General features: G+C 42.2%; 1 protein-coding gene across 1 annotated transcript in view; it reads left to right on the plus strand.

Annotated features, from left to right (window-relative positions):
- Nucleotides 1–19,966, plus strand: part of LOC118098865 (myosin-9) — a 93,905-nt gene extending 73,939 nt beyond the window's left edge. The window contains exons 19-24 of the mRNA XM_035143071.2: nt 7,931–8,040; nt 8,410–8,484; nt 9,571–9,664; nt 9,776–9,816; nt 15,135–15,237; nt 18,739–19,966. Of these exons, the coding sequence (XP_034998962.2) occupies nt 7,931–8,040; nt 8,410–8,484; nt 9,571–9,664; nt 9,776–9,816; nt 15,135–15,237; nt 18,739–18,930 (615 nt within the window). The 3' untranslated portion in view covers nt 18,931–19,966. The remainder of the gene's footprint in view (nt 1–7,930; nt 8,041–8,409; nt 8,485–9,570; nt 9,665–9,775; nt 9,817–15,134; nt 15,238–18,738) is intronic.
- Nucleotides 19,967–20,365: the final 399 nt, after the last annotated feature.

The raw sequence follows: 20,365 nt of genomic DNA on the forward strand, positions 1-20,365 counted from the left end.
CAGTCAGAACTGCTGAGGCGCCTAAAACAAGAACTTAAGTCGCTAATTTGATTTTCTTCATTTGCAACTTGCTTTGATTAATTTTCTTAACTCGTTTTTAACCTAACATATGTAATCCCATTATTGATACAATTTTACTAAAAGTCAGACACAGGCCTGCGCAAAAAACAATCTTCACTATTTGCAGACAATCTCCCAATCCAATAATTTGATAATTTAGAAATATGCTTATTCTTTTTTTTTTTTTCATGCTTGAAGTGAGATAAGAAAGATCAATCCCACTCTCATATCAGTTCACTAAATATGTATCTTGGCTCTGGTCAAACGTGATTAAAATCGAACTAACTGAAATTTTATATCTTGCTTGTTTGAAAACCCAACTGTAAAAATGACAAGTTGCAAATGTGTGGCCATTATGTAAGACCACTTTCTGGTGGGGCACAGATTTCTTATCACCCTGAGGATCCCAGACATTTAGCAGAGAACCAGGCGAGCTTTTTCCACTGCTTCTTGTCTTCTAGCTAAGCTAACTGGCTAAGGGCTACAGTATATGGCTAACCCTAAACCCTAACCCACATGGCACATAGTTCTGGTCATGTTTGAAAAGTTGCGTCAGAGAGCCATCTGCAAATTTACATTAATCAGAGGAGATGTTAGGAAAGTTTAGATCCAATTCAGATTTTTAATAACAAAGCCTATGCATCAATTTGAAATGGATTAAAACAGACATCATCCACGATCCAGTATTCCCAGTTCCTCATCCCATTGTGGCATAATTCACTGAAACCAGATTCTTTGGATTCAGATGAGCCAAACAAGAGCCTATAAATCCCTCTGTCTTCAGGGAGAGACTCAAAGTTAGTGACACACAGATGAAAACAAATTCTCTATCTGTAATTAACAGAACAAATGGGAAAGAAAAAGGAATGAGACAAATAGTCGGTTAATATACAAATCTTTAAAAGTGACTATACCTTTTAGTCTCCAACTTTTCAAAAAGATGCAGCCGAGACTGGAGCAAAAGTATAATTGTGATAAACTGGTGTCTGAATAGAAGTGTGCGGTTATCTGCAGCGTCTCTGAATTTGCTTTAAGTTGTGTGTGGTTGGATCTTTCCCTCATTCCGAATTCCATACGTTTCCCCTTTTGCATCCTCGCTGTTTTCCATCATCTCCACAACAGACGAGCTTTCCAATGAATTTGTCTACAAACAGTGTTTAAACACGGGTGTGATGACCACTCTGACGATGACTCCTTCATTAGGTCCCAATCGCTGTTATTGACCAGCAGAAGATGAATTATCCACCGTTGGAAAAAAAAAAATCAAAGGGTTTGAAATGGTAAATGGTACACTACAGTGGCCTATAGAGGAAATCTATATTACAAATTGCCTCGGTGCACAGTAGCTGAACCTCAGGATAGCTCTGTCTTTTTTCCGTGGGTATGTCTTTGTATGCATTGTGTGTGTGTGTGTGTGTGTGTGTGTGTGTGTGTGTGTGTGTGTGGGTGTGTGTGTTTCCCGCTGAATCTTGTTTGTGTTTTTCTTTGTTTATGTGTTTAGTGTCTCTTTTCTGATATGAAGGAAGGGATTTGGATATTAGCTGCTGGTCAACTTTGCGCTTGCATGTATGCTGCTCCACACACACACACACACACACACACACACACACACACACACACACACACACACACACACACACACACACACACACACACACACACGCAAACACACACACACACACACACACGCAAACAGACACACACATCACTCGATCCTGTCCCTCTGCATGGGTCCAGTTCAAATACAAGTCATGGTAAACACGAGGCATGTTTTTGTGACTGATCAGATCGTCCCGCTCTCTCTTCTTTTTTTTTCACACACAGGCACGCACACACACAATCACAGTCATTAGTGTGTTTACGTCCGCTTCTTTCAGCGATGGAGTAAAAGATTTCAAACAGTGTTAATGAGAATTTGCAGAGAAGTTTTCGGATAGCAAAAGTTTACGAGTGTGTTTTCATGCCCATAAACTTTTCTGAGTTGCCAAAAATCTTCAGAACTATCTGTGTCATCCTATAGAAACACAATTAGACAGTCGCTTTTAATCACTTTGAGTCAGTGGGGTGCCTGAGACCGGTCCAGGCTTAAATATCCTTGACCATGACGCTGAATCACAAACTGTTCCCAGACACTTTTTATGCAGCATTGAGACATGGAGGTGGGCACCGGATATGTTCATTCGCTTCCATTGATATTCATAACTTCAGCAGTGATGGACAGCAATTTAGCCGCCTGACTTTGCCATCATCTAACCATTTTGGTATAATCGTACACAAACGTCCATCTTTACCTGTAACTAGCTGTGTGGGTTCTTATCCGTTCATTGATCTCACTCATTATACCTGATAGAGGCCCCAAGCCTGCTCCAATTAGCTCGGAATGAGCCACACTAGATCACCGTCATTGCGCACACACACACACACACACACTCGCACAGGTTTGATGTTGGAGAAATGAGGACAGATAAATGAAGCTCATTTGTTTGGTTGATGAATCCAAAGACATGGACCGTCCTCGGACTGTTTAACCACGGAATGGACGTCGTGTTTATTCAATGTGTGTGTGCGCGTGTGTGTCCTTCTGTCCCATCGCGCTCAAACACAGCTCATTAAGCTACAGAGCCGTAAGTCATTTGAGAGATGAGACGGACGGACAAAGTAACCACGTTTTTTTTCCCTTTTTCCCTCATGTTGACTCTAACTTTCTCCTTCTTGACTGTCACACACTGTCTTCAAGCACAAAGGAGAGTTGTGTGTCTGTGGTTCTTGAAATATAAAAAATATGTCAAATACTTAAAATATATAACTTGGGATACACCCACTTGGGATCTTTAATCAAAAGAATTACAAAAGACCCGGTTTGATGATGCAGTGGATCATGGGAGTGGTTGTCGTCACCACCATTGCCGATTAAAATCTATTTGACGTGACTAAAGCGCATTTATTTAAGTGTATTCACAAAGTGAAACAGTAGATGGAAAAAACACACGACTGGCTGGTGTTGTGTTTTTCCTTCATTATACGTCCATTGCTTTCGAAGTTATACCAGAGAAGAGCAAAGCCAGGGGTAATGCAGATATATATGATGCAATTAAATGGCAACCAAAATGAAATGGCCTGTTACCTTGAATAAAAATGGGTTTGAATATTTTTGGAAACATTTTGGATAATGTAATAACACAAGTCAACAAAATATATAACAGCGGTCTAATTGTTTCTTCAATGACACGTATGTAAAAGCTGCTTCTCTCTCATTCTTAACTCATATTTAATTTTGTTAAGTGGACGTTTTATAAAAAACAATGAAAATGTGTATTTACTTAGTTTTGGCAAGATGCCAAGGCAAATTCATTGTGGATTTTTCCAGTTCACTTTTATTTACCTGTGTGTTTGGGACCTTATTCAAGGTTTACAGAATTACACGCCTGCCACTCTTTTAACAGTGTCTAATTAATACAATTAAGTATGATTATTATTGTAATTATCACCCAATGTTCGACCTTCAATCCTCTCTCCTTAACCACAAGTTGAATTTTATTAAAATCCTGTTCACAGAGAAGAGCTTTGTAATATTACAGTGTTCAAATTCATTCTCCGAACAAATACAAAAATTGTGGTTAAAGTGATTCATGTTAATAAAATAAACACTTACGTACAGTTCTTCTCCATTTCAATATTCTACATCTTGTATGAATGTTTCTGGCCAAGAGAACCTGTCAAATCATACCACAAGAGACTGGTATGATGCTCTCTGATAACCCAGCGTCACTGAGGTTTGGGCCGATTGGCTGTAGAGAAGTGAAGTTTTTCTTTTTTTTGCACCAATTGTAGCCACACAAATCAACCAGATTATGCAGATAAAATAATCAACTATATAAACGTCCCCTCAGTGCTACATATAATTTTATTTTGGAATCGTTTATCAAGTTAGGAAATGCAACATGCAAACTTTACAATTCAGCAACCATAAAAACTTTAAATTGTGGTTTTGTGTTGCTGCTGTCAGTGGAGCTGAGCTGCAGGACGATCACCTGAACATCAAAGTGTTTTCTAGACCTTGCATTGACAATATACATTTTTGTTCAAACCCTTTAACAAAAGAGCCATCCAAAATTAAATGTTATCCAAACACAAAGATCCTTACAATAAATCTGACTTAATAAGATGCAGTCTTAAAGCTGCAATTATGTAATTTAAAAAAAACATCTGATCTAAGACTTGAGCATGTGTTAGTGTTATAGAGGCATTTCAGTCTCAACTAAAACTAGCCTCAGTAACTTCTACAAGGTTTCTGTACAGATTTAAACAAGATTTCTGTGGGACCTTAAAAAATCTTAAACTTTATGATCAGATTTTGAGGCTTTAAAGAGGTTCAACTGCGTAAAATTATTATGGTGCTTCCGTTAGTGCTTTAAAATGACTTTCTTAAGAGAATGTTTTGGCAGCAGATACAGTTTGTTATATCTCCATGTTTTGAAGTTCTTTCTCAATGATATTAGATATAAGCACGCTGTAATAAAACTACAACCAACATGGACCTAATAACAGATCTTCTACAAACACTACAGGCAGATACCTACTGTCTGTAGTTTGTGAGCTAATGTTGCCTCTTGAGGGTTATTCTCTTCTCGGCCACTTCACCTTTTCTTCAATTGTGGCAAAGTGTAGGTAATTATGGGATTCAGATATTCCTTAATATCATCGATCTTAAATTTCCTTCATTCAAAAAGTCTTCAATTGAAAGCTGCAGAAACCTTGTTCAAAGGATCCCTACTGCTCTAAATGGGGGAAGGGAAGTTGTTGAGAAACTTTTAGCGATGCTAGTAATGTAGTTGTGCTCATGCAGGCTATAGATGCAAGACTTTGATAATGGCAGCCGCTGACAAACAACCCAGCAGCATGCGTAGGAGAGTGTGTGATGAAAGGGCTCAGGGAGAAGGAGTGAGTGAGGCCATGCAGCAGCAGATGAAGGTAATTAAAGAAGCCATCATCAGCATCATTAATATGCTAGATCTGCTGTGGCCCACTGACTAGTCTAATGGAGAACATGTCATCATCGTCACCATTAGGGAGAGTGGGACACACATAAACACACGCACACACGGTCTTAATGTTGGGTCACGCCATGATTATCACCATTAAGCCCAGAGTGAGAAGACCTGCTTAGGAAACGTCATTCTGTACTGCCAACACACACACACACACACACACACACACACACACACACACACACACACACACGCACACACGCTTGTGGATCTTTAATTCAAACCCTGTGAGTGATAAGTATGCATATTTAAGTGATGTCAGGCCTGTTGGGTCTTTTAATTAGACAGAATGAATGAATGTTTTATAAAAACGTGTTTAACAATAAATGTGTTCATTAATTTGATGAGAGGATGTGCTCTGATGAGCTGAGTGGAACAGAGTAATGGCTCAAATTCAGCTCCGCTGGTCTGATGGTGATGGCAGCAACAGCCAAGCTGTTTCTGATTTTTTCTCTCTCCATCATCTCCATTTTCCTCTCTTTACTCAGAAAAGTTAACTTTGAATTATGTGCAGCACTCGACGTTGGACCGTTTGATCTGTCCTAGTGAAAATGCACATTTGTCCCGCGCAGCTAATGTGCAACGTGATCCCACTCCGCGGCTCCATGGAGAACAGAAAAGATGGAAAATCCATTAGGTGAAAAAGACCCCACAAGGTTTTTTTTCCCTCTGTCCATCTGCAGGTATGCTTTGTGGTTTGTCATGAAAGTAAATTCAGATGTAAAAGTTGAAAAAAAAAATTGTGTAAGTTCACAAAGTCCATCTTGTATCCATTGTCAATAGGAGGTGTGGGATGTGGACCGGACAACTCGGCCTTATTTTTGATAAAATAAACCATCAAAATGATAAATACTGTTGAAGCGGCTATAATGATGCCAAATCCTTCTGCAGCACATGGGCAGTAAACTCATATTTCTAGCAGGGACCTGAAAGGACCGTTGGTATCACCAAACTTGTCCCAAATGCATTCCGTTGCCCCTTTTAGCCCCCATCATCTGCTAAAATATTTGTGCAACAAAACCAATCTAAATGTTAAGCAGGTATGCTACTTTACTCCCCCCCCCACCACCCTGCAAACGCACCTCCTTGTCCTTTTTCCCTTTTTCTCTAAATGTCCCCCTCTCTCTCTTTCTCTCACACTCACACACACACACACACACACACACACACACACACACACTCGCTCACACTCGCCCCCTCTTTCTCACACACCTTTTCACTGCCTCCCTTGTCACAACATCAGGCTTGAGCTGTGATTTACATCCCTCCACGAGCCGCGCCAGCCAGACAGTCGGGGTGGTGGGGGGGTGGGGTGTTAATGTGAGACCACAGGTAATTACTGTCATTACAGCACAACACGTATCCTGCCACTGTGTCTGTGCATGCTCGTGCACGTGGCGGCGGCGGTGTGTGCAGATGTGTCAGTGTGGGTTGTTTGAACAGTGTGCTTTGACACTGCTTTTTGTAGATAATGTTATTGGTGTATTAACGTGCTGTTCCTGCCAATATGTTCTTTACAAGGAGATTCATCAATGCATGAAACAAAACTTAAACGGAATCACACACAACAGGGGATTCACCATCTATTCCCTCGTTGATAAATGTAATTATGATAAATAACCCAGACTCTGTTTACTCTTCAAAGTTGAATGATTTGCTTGATATTATTTTATTGTTCCCGCAGTTTTTTTTGTCATTGCCCTATTTGTTGAAATGCATCTGTTCCTTAATCCCCCCCAAAAACACTGTGATGTTCTGAAGTTTATTGTTTCATCTTCACACCTTTACTGCACAAGTAATGGCGTCTCGTCGATCTTTACTCTCCTTGAACTACGCCTTTATTATATCGTGTTGTTGTGGCTGAAATACGTTCAGGGGGCTCCCAAAGTGGCCTCAGACGTTTGGAGCCCCACTTTCTCCGGACTTTTTCTAATTATTGTGTCACACTTAACACATTTTCCACATTGCACATCAACAGGAAGATATTTGAAGATGTTTTATATATAGATATACATCCTGACATACACACATGGGCCCACACGACCCGATTCATCTCGCACCGCAGTTGATATTTTGACATTTCAGATTAATCACGTGACCTTTCTGGACACATAAATCATATTGGAAACTTTTTCATGTTTGCCCAAGTCTTTGTTGGGAAGATGGTATGGTATATCAAGGTGTTTCCATGGCGATAAGGGTAGTGTGTCAGGGGTCCCCGGAGTTTAGGCCTGGAGAGGTCCTGACTGATAAGCAGAATGGAAAAAGTCAGCAGTTTGGCGTGCCATCCCATCCTCCTTTTCAGCCGCCCCACACCCGTCTTCCCCTCTCTCCAGTCTTGTCTTCCGGCTGCTTCTGCTCTCTTCCCCCATCCTCCCATCTTTTCTTCCTGTGCACCTGCCTAATATCTCACCCTGCTATTTAGACCTGTGTCCGCAAACGCCTTCTCTTTATCCCCAATTATTTCCCATTTACTTAATTTTTCGCTTGTGTGGCCATTATGCTCTATTTTTTATATTTTCACCCTTTCATAGCTTCCCATCTAAGGGCCTCACTTATCCCCATCGTCACCTGTCTTTAATTCACACCTTTAACTCCCACATTTATATTGTATGCGATGTAAACCTCTGCTTGGTCATCAAGGTTTCGTCACCAATCTAGTCAGAGAAAATCTGAGGGTTTTTATAAGAAAGGAAACTACACAAGAGGGTCTTGAAAAGAATCAAACAAAGCATGTTATATTGTAACCATTCAAATAGTAGCACAAGTACTTGTGTCGTACTTGTGTCGTGTTATAAATGACACTTGACTCTGTGTTGTAGGCGAACAGGCTCCGGGCAGAGCTGGAGGAGACGCTGTCTGACAATGCAAACCTTCGCCATGAGAGCCAGCTGGTCATGACCAACGTCAACCGCTGGATTACTGAACAAAAGTACGAACACACTTTTCTTCAATCATTTTATAGACATTTAAATATCTAAGGAATTTGAATTCAAGTGTTTTTGTAGAACAGTTTTTTTATTTTTCCTTCCTAACATTTGTCAACCACAACCCACAACTCCACCTGCAGCCCCGCACATAAATACAATTAACACTCCATATATTTATTTATTTTAAGGAAAAAAAACGTGTCATACTATTTCTGTTTATTCTGAGTTTACTGCATTTTATTGTCCATTTCTAACTGCTGCAGAATGCCACTCTTCAACTGGCCACATATAAATATATATTATATCATATATCCTTCTACAATTCCGATGTGTGGTTTTTAAAATTACAGAAGTCTGTCCTCCTCTTCCAGGGCTTCCAGCGAGAACCTCACAGCACAGATGAAGGCCCAAAACAAGCTGCTGCTCATGGTCACTAAGGAGAACGAGTGAGTTTTGTGTCCGAATCCTGTGTAATATACTTGTAAGTCACCTTTTTTCATGAGAAGAGAGCTGGTGATTAAAGTGCATGTGTGTCTGTCTATGTAGTATGTGCATGTACAGGTGTGTTCAGGTGGACTCTCTGACATTCTCGCATCTGACAGTCTTTCTGCATGTATGCATCATCATGATTCATGCACACACACACACACACACACACACACACACACACACACACACACTGATATGGGCGTGACATACTCTTCTTTCCAGAGATCAAAGTGGTCTCGCCGTGTTCTGTCATCCCGCCCCCCTGTGGTGCCATGCCTTCCTCAGTCCCGCCTAGCAGCACCACATCTGTCTGTGTCTGCTTCTTTCCTCAGTGTGTGTGTGTGTGTGTGTGTGTGTTTGTTGTGTGTTTTTTGTTCTTATGTTTTTGTTACTGTAACCTGTAGCGGTGTGTAACACTCTTTATACACCTGGAACACATGGGCTACATAAAAGTGTGTTTTCGCAGTTTCCACCTCGTCCTCTGCACCTTCCCTCAATATTCCATAAATGGGAACATTTTATGTCTACTCCCATAAAATAAAGCAATTTCATGTTGTATTGTGGTAAAAATAAACATCTAAATAAGCGTTTTTAATAGCTCAGGAGTCTGACAACTGATGGCATTACAAAGTGCTGGAATAAATAGCCACAAGAGTGAGTGATAATTGGCTGCAGAGAAACATAATTTCATTATACTGGACCATGATGTGTGTGTGTGTGTGTGTGTGTGTGTGTGTGTGTGTGTGTGTGTGTGTGTGTGTGTGTGTGTGTGTGTGTGTGTGTGTGTGTGTGTGTGTGTGTGTGTGTGTGTGTGTGTGTGTGTGTGTGTGCTTGTGTGTCAGAGATAATGTGAACTGCTAGTTAAAGGCTGCTCTGAAAGAGAGAAACACAGACACCACTGCAGTCGCCTGGTGGAATAGTTTGTGTGCCGTGTTAACAAGGGTCTCTTGATGATAATGGGCGTCTGTCGTTCTCGGCGTCTGCCTCTCCACGTACATTTTTTCCTGCCTAAGTCTGCCTCTGTATCGTCCTCACTTTGTCAGACATCTTCAGGAGGCTAATGACACATTGAAGGTGGAGGTAAAGAGACTGAAGGAAGTGGCGGATGAGAAGGAGAGCGACGCCAAATGCTTCAAGGTGAACAAGTGCGGAGTGGAAAAAACAATGAGCCACAAATAGGGAGAGACAAGACGACAAGAGAGATTTGATGACAAACAGGTTTGTTTTTCATTTTATAATTGTTTGCAGGCCCGGATCCGAGAACATGGCATCCGGCAAGATGAGAGAACGTGAGTCATCTTACGTGTGTGTGTGTGTGTGTGTGTGTGTGTGTGGGTGTGGGTGTGGGGGAGTCTGAGATCCTACATAATATAAGTGCCTGCGTTTGTGTGCATCCACCAGCTGATCAGAGTTTAGCATTCACGTACAACAAAAGCGTTGCCCACCGTGTTTCGCTCTTTCACACACAATCTAGCACGAACAAAGCTGATGATGATAATAACAGCAGGAGTGCCAAGTTGTGAATGAAACACCCCGTGGGCCCAGACACTTGTGTACGTCCGTGCGTGTGCGCATGTGTGTGTTATGTCTCTTCTTCAATCTGAATACATTATTCATGCTGCGCCTTTAACAATGATTACACTCCAATCAAGGGCCCAACCACTCCTGCTTGCCACCCCCATGGCTGTCAAATAGCATTCATCAATGGAGAGGAGATATATTTATTATGTTCATTAAGGCAATGAAAATGAATGTGGCACAGATGGGATCGGGTGTAGGAGGGAAGTGAGAAGGGAGGGTGAGGGTGTTTGTGAGGGGGCACCTGCCTGCAGGAGTACTCCCCATACCCCCAGTGTGACCCCCAAGGTCTCCTCATTAACAACTGCCCCCCCCCCGTCCCCACCTCACCCTGGTTTTTGCACACACGTGCACACACCCATGTTGCACCTCTCCCCTAACGAACCACCAGGCACTGTTTCCAAAACGGATCAGATTTGTTTTGACTGGGGTAAATTTCCAATGCTATTCAAAGCTGTCAGTCATTTTAATGATATCATTAAGGGGCCACGACAGAAAGATGAATCGCTTTTCTTTGTCTTTCCTTCATAATTGCGAATGAGCCAGAGAGGGAGAGCGGGAGAGGCAGTTCATATAGATGTATGCATAAGAGGGCTTTTGATTGAGCGAATATAATAACATGGAATGAGATAAAAAACAGTGAATGAAAGCATCTTCCATAGCGTCCCCCATCCATCCTCTTTTTTCTCTTCCATTTTCTTTATTTTCTTTATTATGAGGATCCCTAATTTATTTCATTCCATTATGGTAACCCTCCCCCACACACACACACACACGCACACACACACACGCACACACACCTATCCGAAATGCCATATGTATGAAAATCACACATCTATAAGGCAACAGATGTGTCACGATATTTGCATGGCAGACATATACAGTACATTCAGTGCGTAAATCTCATTACTGGTGGCAAAGGGGATATCTCCGCAATGTCTCTCCACCGTCGCTATCACTGACAGCAATCAACACGGTGTGAAGGTTTTGTCATTAGATATGCCTTTATTAAAGGAATTTATTATGATTACGTGGCCTGCTGTTCCCGAGCAGCTGGTGTGTCACGACTTCACGTCGTGGATCGGTAGAGGGGGAACGGAGAGGACGGAAAACAGCTAAAGGGAAGAGGCTTCTTTTATAGTTGAGTTACAAAGTTATTTGTTTGGAAACATACTGTGAAAAGTTCCTATCATTACATTATTGATGTTCCTTATAGAAATATGTATTTTTTTACTAATAGTTTCAGCTTTTTATGACATACTAAGGGAGCTCTCTGAAAACGATGTGGCTCTCATGGCCCAAACAGACTCAGTGCTGCAGTTCAGAGTGTAAAATATTATCTATATCTGTAAATAACAGAAGCAAAAAAGCAGCACATGATATTCACACTGAAAGCACCAACGGAAACACTTTGATATCATATCACATCTATCAAAGGGCAACAGATAATGGGCATGTTGTTCTATCCATCTGTCCATTATCTTTACCGCTTATTATGAGGTTTGCGGGGGGGGGGGGCTTGACCCAAACCCAGCCGACATTATCTGAGAAGTGGAGCACTCCCTGGACAGGTCGCCAGCGTATCACAGGCACACAAGACAAACAACCATCCCATGTTGCTCAGTGTCATTCAGTTTTTAAAAGCACGCTCATCCAAACTTGACACGTGCTGCACAGAAGTGATGAAAACCAGAGCGCCAGGAAATGTCCGCACACCAGCTGAGGCCCCCACAAACTTAGTACCTCCCAGGTAAGGTTTCAGGCGCAGGCCCTTCTTGAGAGTCTGAAACGTTTCCTGGGAGGTAATTTACAAGTTTGTGGGACCCTCAACTGGTGTGCAGACATTTCTTCTCTCCATGTCCTTCAGTGTGCCTGTAAAACCATCTCCAAGGTGCTACATGCAGCCTGAACCGGAACCGACCCATTTCCATTAAAGTAATGTTAATCAAACACACAGGCAGAAGTTTTACACATAATTTGTGCGTGTAACTTGTCAAGCCCCTGTGGTTCCCCGACACTGTTGGTTTTAATGCCCATTGTATACTGATAGTTGTTCCTAATATGTTTTATATTATTCGGCTCCAGTTGTATCTATGTGTACTTACTAAATTGACAAATGTAGCTGTCACTGTAAATTTTTCATCCACAAGTTTCCAAAAAGGTATTTGACTAATTTGATTAATGTTATTGGTATTGATTATATCATAATACAGCAGCAACATGGAAATTAGATGACGATGATTAGATGATTTAATACAATATAGAAATCTTAACAACCACATTTTTGAGTAGTTTAACACATAGCACATGAATGTAAGTATCTTATCTTTATAGTGTGTTTCTTAACAGTTTTTATTCTCCAGTCTTAGATTTATGGATTTGTTATCAAAAATCGTTGTCCTTTCACCTCAGTGTATCTGAAACATTAGAACTGCAGAGTGAGAGCAGAGACTGGTGCTGTTTGCTGCCGGCAGCATTGACTCTGTGACTGCCTGACACAACCCGTCAGGGGGGGGGGCTCATAAAGCATCAGGCTTCATCAGTCGCACCACTAACTAACCCCGGAGATCACAGCAGAGGATTTGTACAAACACGGAGCACCAAAGTGACAGAGAAGCAGCAAGAGGAGATAAGAAGGCGACGTGCGGGAGCAGAGTCAAGGCTTGCATAAAATTTACAGCAATATGAAAGCAGTAAATAAGAACGATGAGCGCTCGATTGCAGCAGGAGAGGAGCCATGTTTATTGCCTAGTTTAGAGAGCATGGCAGCTTGGCTCCGACACTAATGACTGTAATTATACACACACTGATTGGGTTAGGCCGCTAATTACACACAACCATGTTTGCGTGTAAACACAGGAACACATGTTTACACAGGCGTCATGCCAGGCGCTCGGCGCATCGCTGCCTTCCTCACATCGGGTGCATAAATCTCACACAGTTGTCTCAGCGGCGGCGATGTTTCATGATCTGCTGAAGACCACATTACCACCGAGGAAAGAGTTTAAATCATGTGAAGAATCTGCAGAGATGTGGCGCTCTGGGTTTTATAGAGTTGGCACGTGCATCACTATTTTTCCCTCACTGAAGCTCATCTTTTGAAAAATAGCAAACTTTCAACAATTTAGAAACATCAAAGGAGTTTTTCAGCATTTCTCCTTATTAAAGTTCTTTTTCTCGTCATTATGGTGTGAAATTAAACCATCTGTAACGGTCAGCTGCAATTATACTCAGATTATGAATGTCATCTGCAGGAAATGAGGGTTTCCTTTAAAAATGCTTACACTGGCCGAGCTGAATTAGTTAGCTGGTTACTAGACGGTGATTCACATTAGGCCTGTGCTAGAAACCGGTGTATGAGTGTAGTTCTTTGTTTCTGGTCCGTATTTATACAGCACTGTTCTCGTCTTGATCACCACTCAAATCCACATCTTCAAATAGATGCAGACTATTATTTATCGTGACATATTTCATGCAGAAATGCAGACTTTTTTTTGGAAAGTTAAATCCCTTCCAACTTCCAACGTTCTTGGACCAAATATGGAAACTCTTACCTTAAGATTAACTCTTGAATAACACAATCGTTGAGATGCTTTTGATGAGTTATGACTTCCATGAAGAACATTGTGTAATTTACAACCGTCCCTCTTTTGTTTGTTTCTTTGTTCTTTTGCTTTCTGTGTGTTTTTTTTATGTGTTCATAGATGTGATGTCATACTGCACAAATAGTACGCATTGCTGCTCGGTTTGTTTTTCTTCTTCTTCTCTTCTTTTTGAGAAGGGGTTCTATCCAGTGTTTTAACTATGTTTTGTAACTCAACATTGCATCATCGTCTATTGACAAATCATAAACTGCCATCGATCCAACTCCAAAATTTAAAAGTAGATATCTCACTGAGATTGTAGAGATATAAACTCGTTAGCATTTCAAGTCAGTGGTGTTACTGTCGCTGTTGTTCATGTTGTTGTTATTGTCTCTCGGTTGTTGTTTACCAGAGATGGTTAGAAATAAATTTGCGGCCGAACTGTTTCACTGATAATTCTCGTAAGATTTTCAGACAAAAATGTCACTTCACATATTAGCATCTACCTCGAGTGTCTCGTCTGATCTTAAATGTTTTAAGTTGGGGCTAATAGGGGCAAAAGTTTATATGTGTGTCTGTGTGTGTAACTGCTAGACAACATCTACAGGGACAATGACGCATTTATTAGCGTTTCGATGAGCGCGCGCGTCTCCTCAACTGAAGCAAAACGGGACCCTCTCTCCATCCATTGTTCTGATAGAAAAACCCAGCCTGTTACAAGAAAATTAACATCGGAGAGGTACAGTGGTACTTTAATGGGCTAAGAAGTATTCAATAAAGTATTTAGAAGGTTTTTTCCCCCGAATGCTAACTGGACAGGTTCACTGGGGCATGAAAGGAAGAGCGTAAAGCGGGGGCAGCGAGCTCCTCAGCCCGTACAGAGCGCCATTATCCAGCGTCGTTAATTTAATAGTCATTCCTTACTCAGCCCTGGGTTTGAAGATAGCAGACCTAACATTTGTTTGTCATTTCCCAAACGTTTTTAATAAACACTTAAAATCTTAAATGTCTTCTTGTACTCTTAATGTTCTCTGGCTGCAGTGGCGTTCGTTGGGTATTTATTTTTTTATTTTTTCCAGTTGTACATGCGCTTTCATATATATAATTTAATGATTTCTGGAACCCATTTGCTCACCCATCTTCCAGTTCAGTAATAAGTTTAAATGAAGACGGTTATAATGAAGACGATGTACGCCAACTTCTTTATGCCCCAGATTTTTCTGGACATTCGATTGGACTTTCCCGGCAAATACAAAAATACTGGCGTTGGAAAGTTTACCGCGATAGAAGAAAGTGTATACTGAATATATTGTTCATGGTTAACAACAAATGAGCCTGTTTTCATTATTCTGTTGCCTGACAGTGCTTCAGGTACCAAGATTTAAAAATGCCAAAGTTGCTTTTGATTTATGTTTGTGTGAATGCGTCCGAATATTGTGTTGCAGCATGGAAAATCAGACCTGTGTGGCTCTAAACCTCAGCAAAATCGAGCAAATGCAGACCAGACTGCGGAGCAACCTGGAGGCCATCGGAATGCTAAATCAACAAGTAAGACACGTACACACACACACACAAACACACACACACACTCACACACCGGGGCCTGACAGTCCTTTTTACCCGACAGATAGAAACGCACACCTGCACACTGGCCCACATGCTGTTGAGCTCACACAGAAGAGGAAGCTTTCATGCGTCAAAGTTCAAACGCACACACGCACTTACACACAGGCGCGCAGAGACATCCATTTCCTCTTCCTACGATAAAAGTGAAAAGTCGGCAGCGGGGTGGGGTGGGGGGTTTGTGCATGGTATGGAGAGGAGGGGGGAGCAAACTGTATCGGGAGAAGGCAGTGACGTTTCTTTCCACCGGTAAATGATTTCCCTTTCATGAAACTGAGAGAGGGATGTATATCAATACAGCCGCGCTGATCTCTCCATGACAGCGTAGGGAAACGGCCCGCTGTGATAAAACAATGTGGGGGGAAAAAAAACACAGAGGAATTATTCTGAGGAAGCGCTGACATTTTTTAAAACCGTGTTGAACTTCACAAGAGTCAACAAATCACCAAAGGAGAGACGAATCAAAAGTGCTCCTCAGCCCCCTCAGTATTCCAAAAAACTCCAGGGCCTGGGGAACGGCTCACCCGACTTTTGTTAGTTTGCGGAATGGCTGCGCTGATTGACGGTGCGTACGAAGAAAAAAAAAAAGCCGGGTACTTGTTGAAGTTTTAATGTAGTGCGGTGTCAAGAAGAAAATGTCGTGTTGGAGACGGGAAAGGCGGGAGGGGAGGACGAGACGGGCAGATGGAAAGGGAGAGGTGTTGTTTAACAGGTCAGGTGTGTAATAGCACCTCTTAATCTCCAGTGTGAATCATTACACACATCGATCCGACGTGGACAGTCTACACACACGCACACACAAACATACAAGCAGAGTTGGAGAGAAGGATATGGACAGTTCATTTTCACAAGGCTGCACCGTTCGCTGGACACACACAGACACATACACACCCACAAACAACAACACACACACACAACTAAGCCTTTGCACATACATATATCAGTAGAGCCGCTGAGTTTATGTGTGAACGCCATTGGGCTACGCACCAGGTCTGTGTCTCTGCTTTTCTGATCCATCTCATTTACTCACAGTCAAACTGGTTTAGGACTGTTTCTTTCTCATTCACCCACAGGCGCACATTAACACTTGCTGTACAACACACACTCGGGCGCACACACAAGCTTGATTTCCCCTTTTCGACTGTCAGGCGGATTTCATGCAAACTTTTGAAATGTCACACGAGATTAAATGCGAATTAAGTGAATTCCCATCGACCGGGACAGAGATGACGATCAGAGGACAAACTATGAGATTCTTTCAAGGCTTGATTAGCATCAGGCAAGCTGTTAATTTCTTTTTCAGAGTCAGCTAATGTCCAGTGTGTTTCATGCTGTCATGCAAACGATTTATTAAAGAAAAAATAGAGAGATGAATGAGGCAATAAAGTTCCACCTTCACAAGCAGCTGCAGGTCTACAGTCTTTTGTAGTATTATGAATTTATTTTATCCTGACAGATCATTGTACTCAAACTGAGGTGAAACTTCATTGAAAACCAAAAACAATTAAAGACAGGGTTGGTAATTTGTTTCTGAAACACTTTTAACTTGTTTCTTGAAGTCCTCTTCACGTCCTGGCAGCCATCAATAAATAAAGTTGTCTGCAATTTTTAAAAGTGTAGCCTCCTCTTGCTCGGTTTTCCAGGATTACCAACCCCAGCTTTAAAAACTTTTTCTTCTGGCAAATATAGGGGCAAATTGTTCAAACTGCTGTTTCCTGTCGTCTTTTCAGAGCTCAGTAGTTTCCATAATTTGAATTAATCCAAACTGAGCTACACAAATGAAAAGTGCAAACACACTCATCCACCAGCTTTAAAACACCCCCCCCCCCTCCTCCCTCCTTCACGTCTTTTTGTCTCTCCCTCCCTCTTTCTTTCACTCTCCCCCCGACGTGTACACATTCTTTTGATCCGAACACATGCGAACCAGTTCACCCGTAGAATGTGAAGGTTGAGGAGACAAGCTGTGATTTTTAATTCCGACCCCCTCCTTCTCTTCCCACTTGCAATTAGAAAAAGCATCCAGAGCCACCGAAGACCAGGCAAATTAAACAGGTCCCCGTGAATGTACAGTTAATTATAAATGTCAGCGCTCAGTGTTTTTATCTAGAAATTACATTGCTTTTGGCACAATGTGAAATGAAGACATCGGAGGATGCTGCTGGGAGATAGTCAATACTCTTTAAGCATCTTAGGATACTTCTCACACATGTCACCGGCTCTTCGAGGGTTAAGCCTCAGACCCCAGCTATTTCGAGTCATCAGATGTAATACATTGCTCAGATTTATTGAGTGTGCGTGTGTGTGTGTATGCATGTGTGAGTGTGTACGTGAGCAATGTCTGGAAGGGTAATGTTGGCGGAACAGTGCAAAAATATGTCTGTCTCATCTCCGTTTGTGTTTGCCTCTTTTTCCCTCTCTCTCTGTCTCACACACACACACACACACACACACACACACACACACACACACACACACACACACACACAAAGATATACATGCACACATGGCCAGACATGTCGATGTGACATCCTTCTTTAACCTCAGCTTTCACACACGCACACACACACACACACAGTAAAAAAACAGATGTGGATGAGTGCAACTGTCATTACCCGACATGTCTCTTTGTCTCTTTATCCTTTAAGTTCTTATTTTACTCTTCCTCGTAACTAAAAATACATTATCTTAAATCTTTTATTCTCTTTTATCCACCTTATTACAATTTTCTCCGACTGGCATATTTTGCATACAATTACCACGGTTTACAACAACTGCATTTTTCTAAAGACACTTTTTAACTCGCTCTCCTCCCTGCCTCTACCCAGCGGTCCTCGCCGAAAAACATGAAACACCCTCAATTGAGCTCGTCTGTAATTGTGTTTCGTGGGAGGCCAATCATGTTCTGACGATTGTGAGATTTGTTTTGTGTCACGGATGATTTTGTGTCAAATAGAACTCTAATGATCGCTCAAATTGGTTGTTTTCATGTCGAAATTTACACCGTTGCACGACTCCCACTTGCAACCATCTCAAACTGTGAACTCAATACTGTCCCTGGGAAAAAAAAAAAAGAATCCCCCCCTCGCAATTTTTTTACCCATTTGCATTTCTGCTTCAACAGGCATGAAAGCAACTGTGAAAGATGAATTAAGCACATAATGGGATGCCAGCTACTTCATCAACGTGATAGCTGTTGACTTTTGGTGGTTAATTTTCATTGGCGACATCAAATTAAGTTTTGCAGTTTCCTTGATTCAACTAAACAAGTGTGATGTTTTAACTCCCCGGAGGCGTCGCCCCTGACGCTGTCCCCTCTCCCCGCTGCCTCAGTCTGTTCTACGGTCATACATGAAGGGTTTAAAAAACAAAACAACAACATTGTTATTACATGTCTCTCAATGTCTCTCTCTCTCTCTCTCTCTCCAGTTAAACGCTCTCAGCGGGGAGAATAAGCGGTTACGCAGGCAGCTGGAGGAGGAGAGGTCCATGCGTCGACAAGCGCAGCCTCCTCCTCCCACCCCCCCAGCGCAGCTCCTCCGTCCAGCTCCCCATCTCCCTCGCCGCCCGCCCTCCTCCTCCTCCCTCCGCCTTCCTTCCTTCAGCCCTCCGTCTCCCTAATCCCCTGGGCCTGCACCCGGCGACGGGGCGGACTGATGAGATTCTAACCCGAGCCAAGCAGAGCGGAGATGGGCTCGTGAAACCAGGTGAGTCCCAGGCTTTGTCCGGAGCGTCGCTCTGGACGAGGCCGGCTGCCGAGAGCTCTGTCTCCGCCTCTCTGGGAGATGCTTGGTCGGGGAGGACGAGCAAGGATCTGACCAAATGAAGCCCCCTGAAGACTTTGACCTGTCATGACTCTTTGACCTCCACCTCCTCGCCAGGGAGCGTATTCAGTATGAGGTTAATGTCCTCCAGGTCAAAGTCAAGTCCCTGGGTGCCTTTTGCCTGAGGGGGGCTCCGGAACCAGCAGATGATGGAATTTACTCAAATCGTCCAGAGTGAAGTAAAAAATAGCTCCACTGCTACGCCTTGAAGAGATTTACTCTGAGAAAAAAAAATTTTGAGAAAAAAACGGACACTTTTAACTATTAAAAAAGCAATTGATTGCATTCTCGACGTGTAAAAATGCTCCAAGCAGAGATATCTCACAAAATTGCCAGTTACTTCTTCAAATAAGGATCTTGTTTTGCACTTAGCCCTGAATCGGCCGCACTTAGAGGAGTTCTGCTGAACTACAATGAATTTAATTCAGCCAGCAAATGAAGTAAACATACTAAAGCACTAATTCCCAGTGCTGACGAATGTGTCTTACACTGGAGATGAATGAGGGACGGCACATCATCAGCATCCACAGACATACCTCAGATGTCTGAGGGAATGGCTGTAACACAGTCTGATTGCACTGCAGCTGCGCGCCATGTGTCCTACATGCACTGTGGTGAATGTGGCCCTGTGTCTTTTGTGTGTGAGCACATTTCATGTCTGCGTGCTTCTGTCCCCTCTTGTCAGTGCCTGTGGGTGACTGTGTGCTTGAGTAGATTGGATGTTTAGTATTGAGCATTTTGTTTTATGGTTTAAAAACGTTTCATTTTCCATGTTGCTGTGTTTGAGTCGCCGTGTTGTATTGACAGAAAAATAAAAACAGATACATCCGTAAGTGGTCGCACATTTCTCCCCCTGTTTTCTTTCTTTTCCCCCCCAATCTGTCAATATGCCAATAGTGTTTTATTTCTGCCAGTTGGAGCTTGTAACGACAGGCCAACAATGGTAGTATTACATAACTCTTACAATTTTACATGACAAAGGTGTTAACAAAACCGCTGCTCAGTAGAGCCCATAGACAATAGTTAATTCAATCAAGCTGCAACAAATTTCACACGTGCATAGATATCAGTTACCTTAATTTGCCAGATTTTGTTTTAAATCAAAATCCATCAGTTTTTCCTTGAAAATCTGCGAAAACGTAAAAAATTTAAAAAGGTTATATAACAAAATTCCTGCCCTCTGATCTGGATCTGCACACATTTTTTGTCGATTCTTCCTTGAACAGTATCAC

Source organism: Hippoglossus stenolepis, chromosome 19 (assembly GCF_022539355.2).
Source record: "Hippoglossus stenolepis isolate QCI-W04-F060 chromosome 19, HSTE1.2, whole genome shotgun sequence".
Taxonomy (NCBI): Eukaryota; Metazoa; Chordata; class Actinopteri; order Pleuronectiformes; family Pleuronectidae; genus Hippoglossus; species Hippoglossus stenolepis.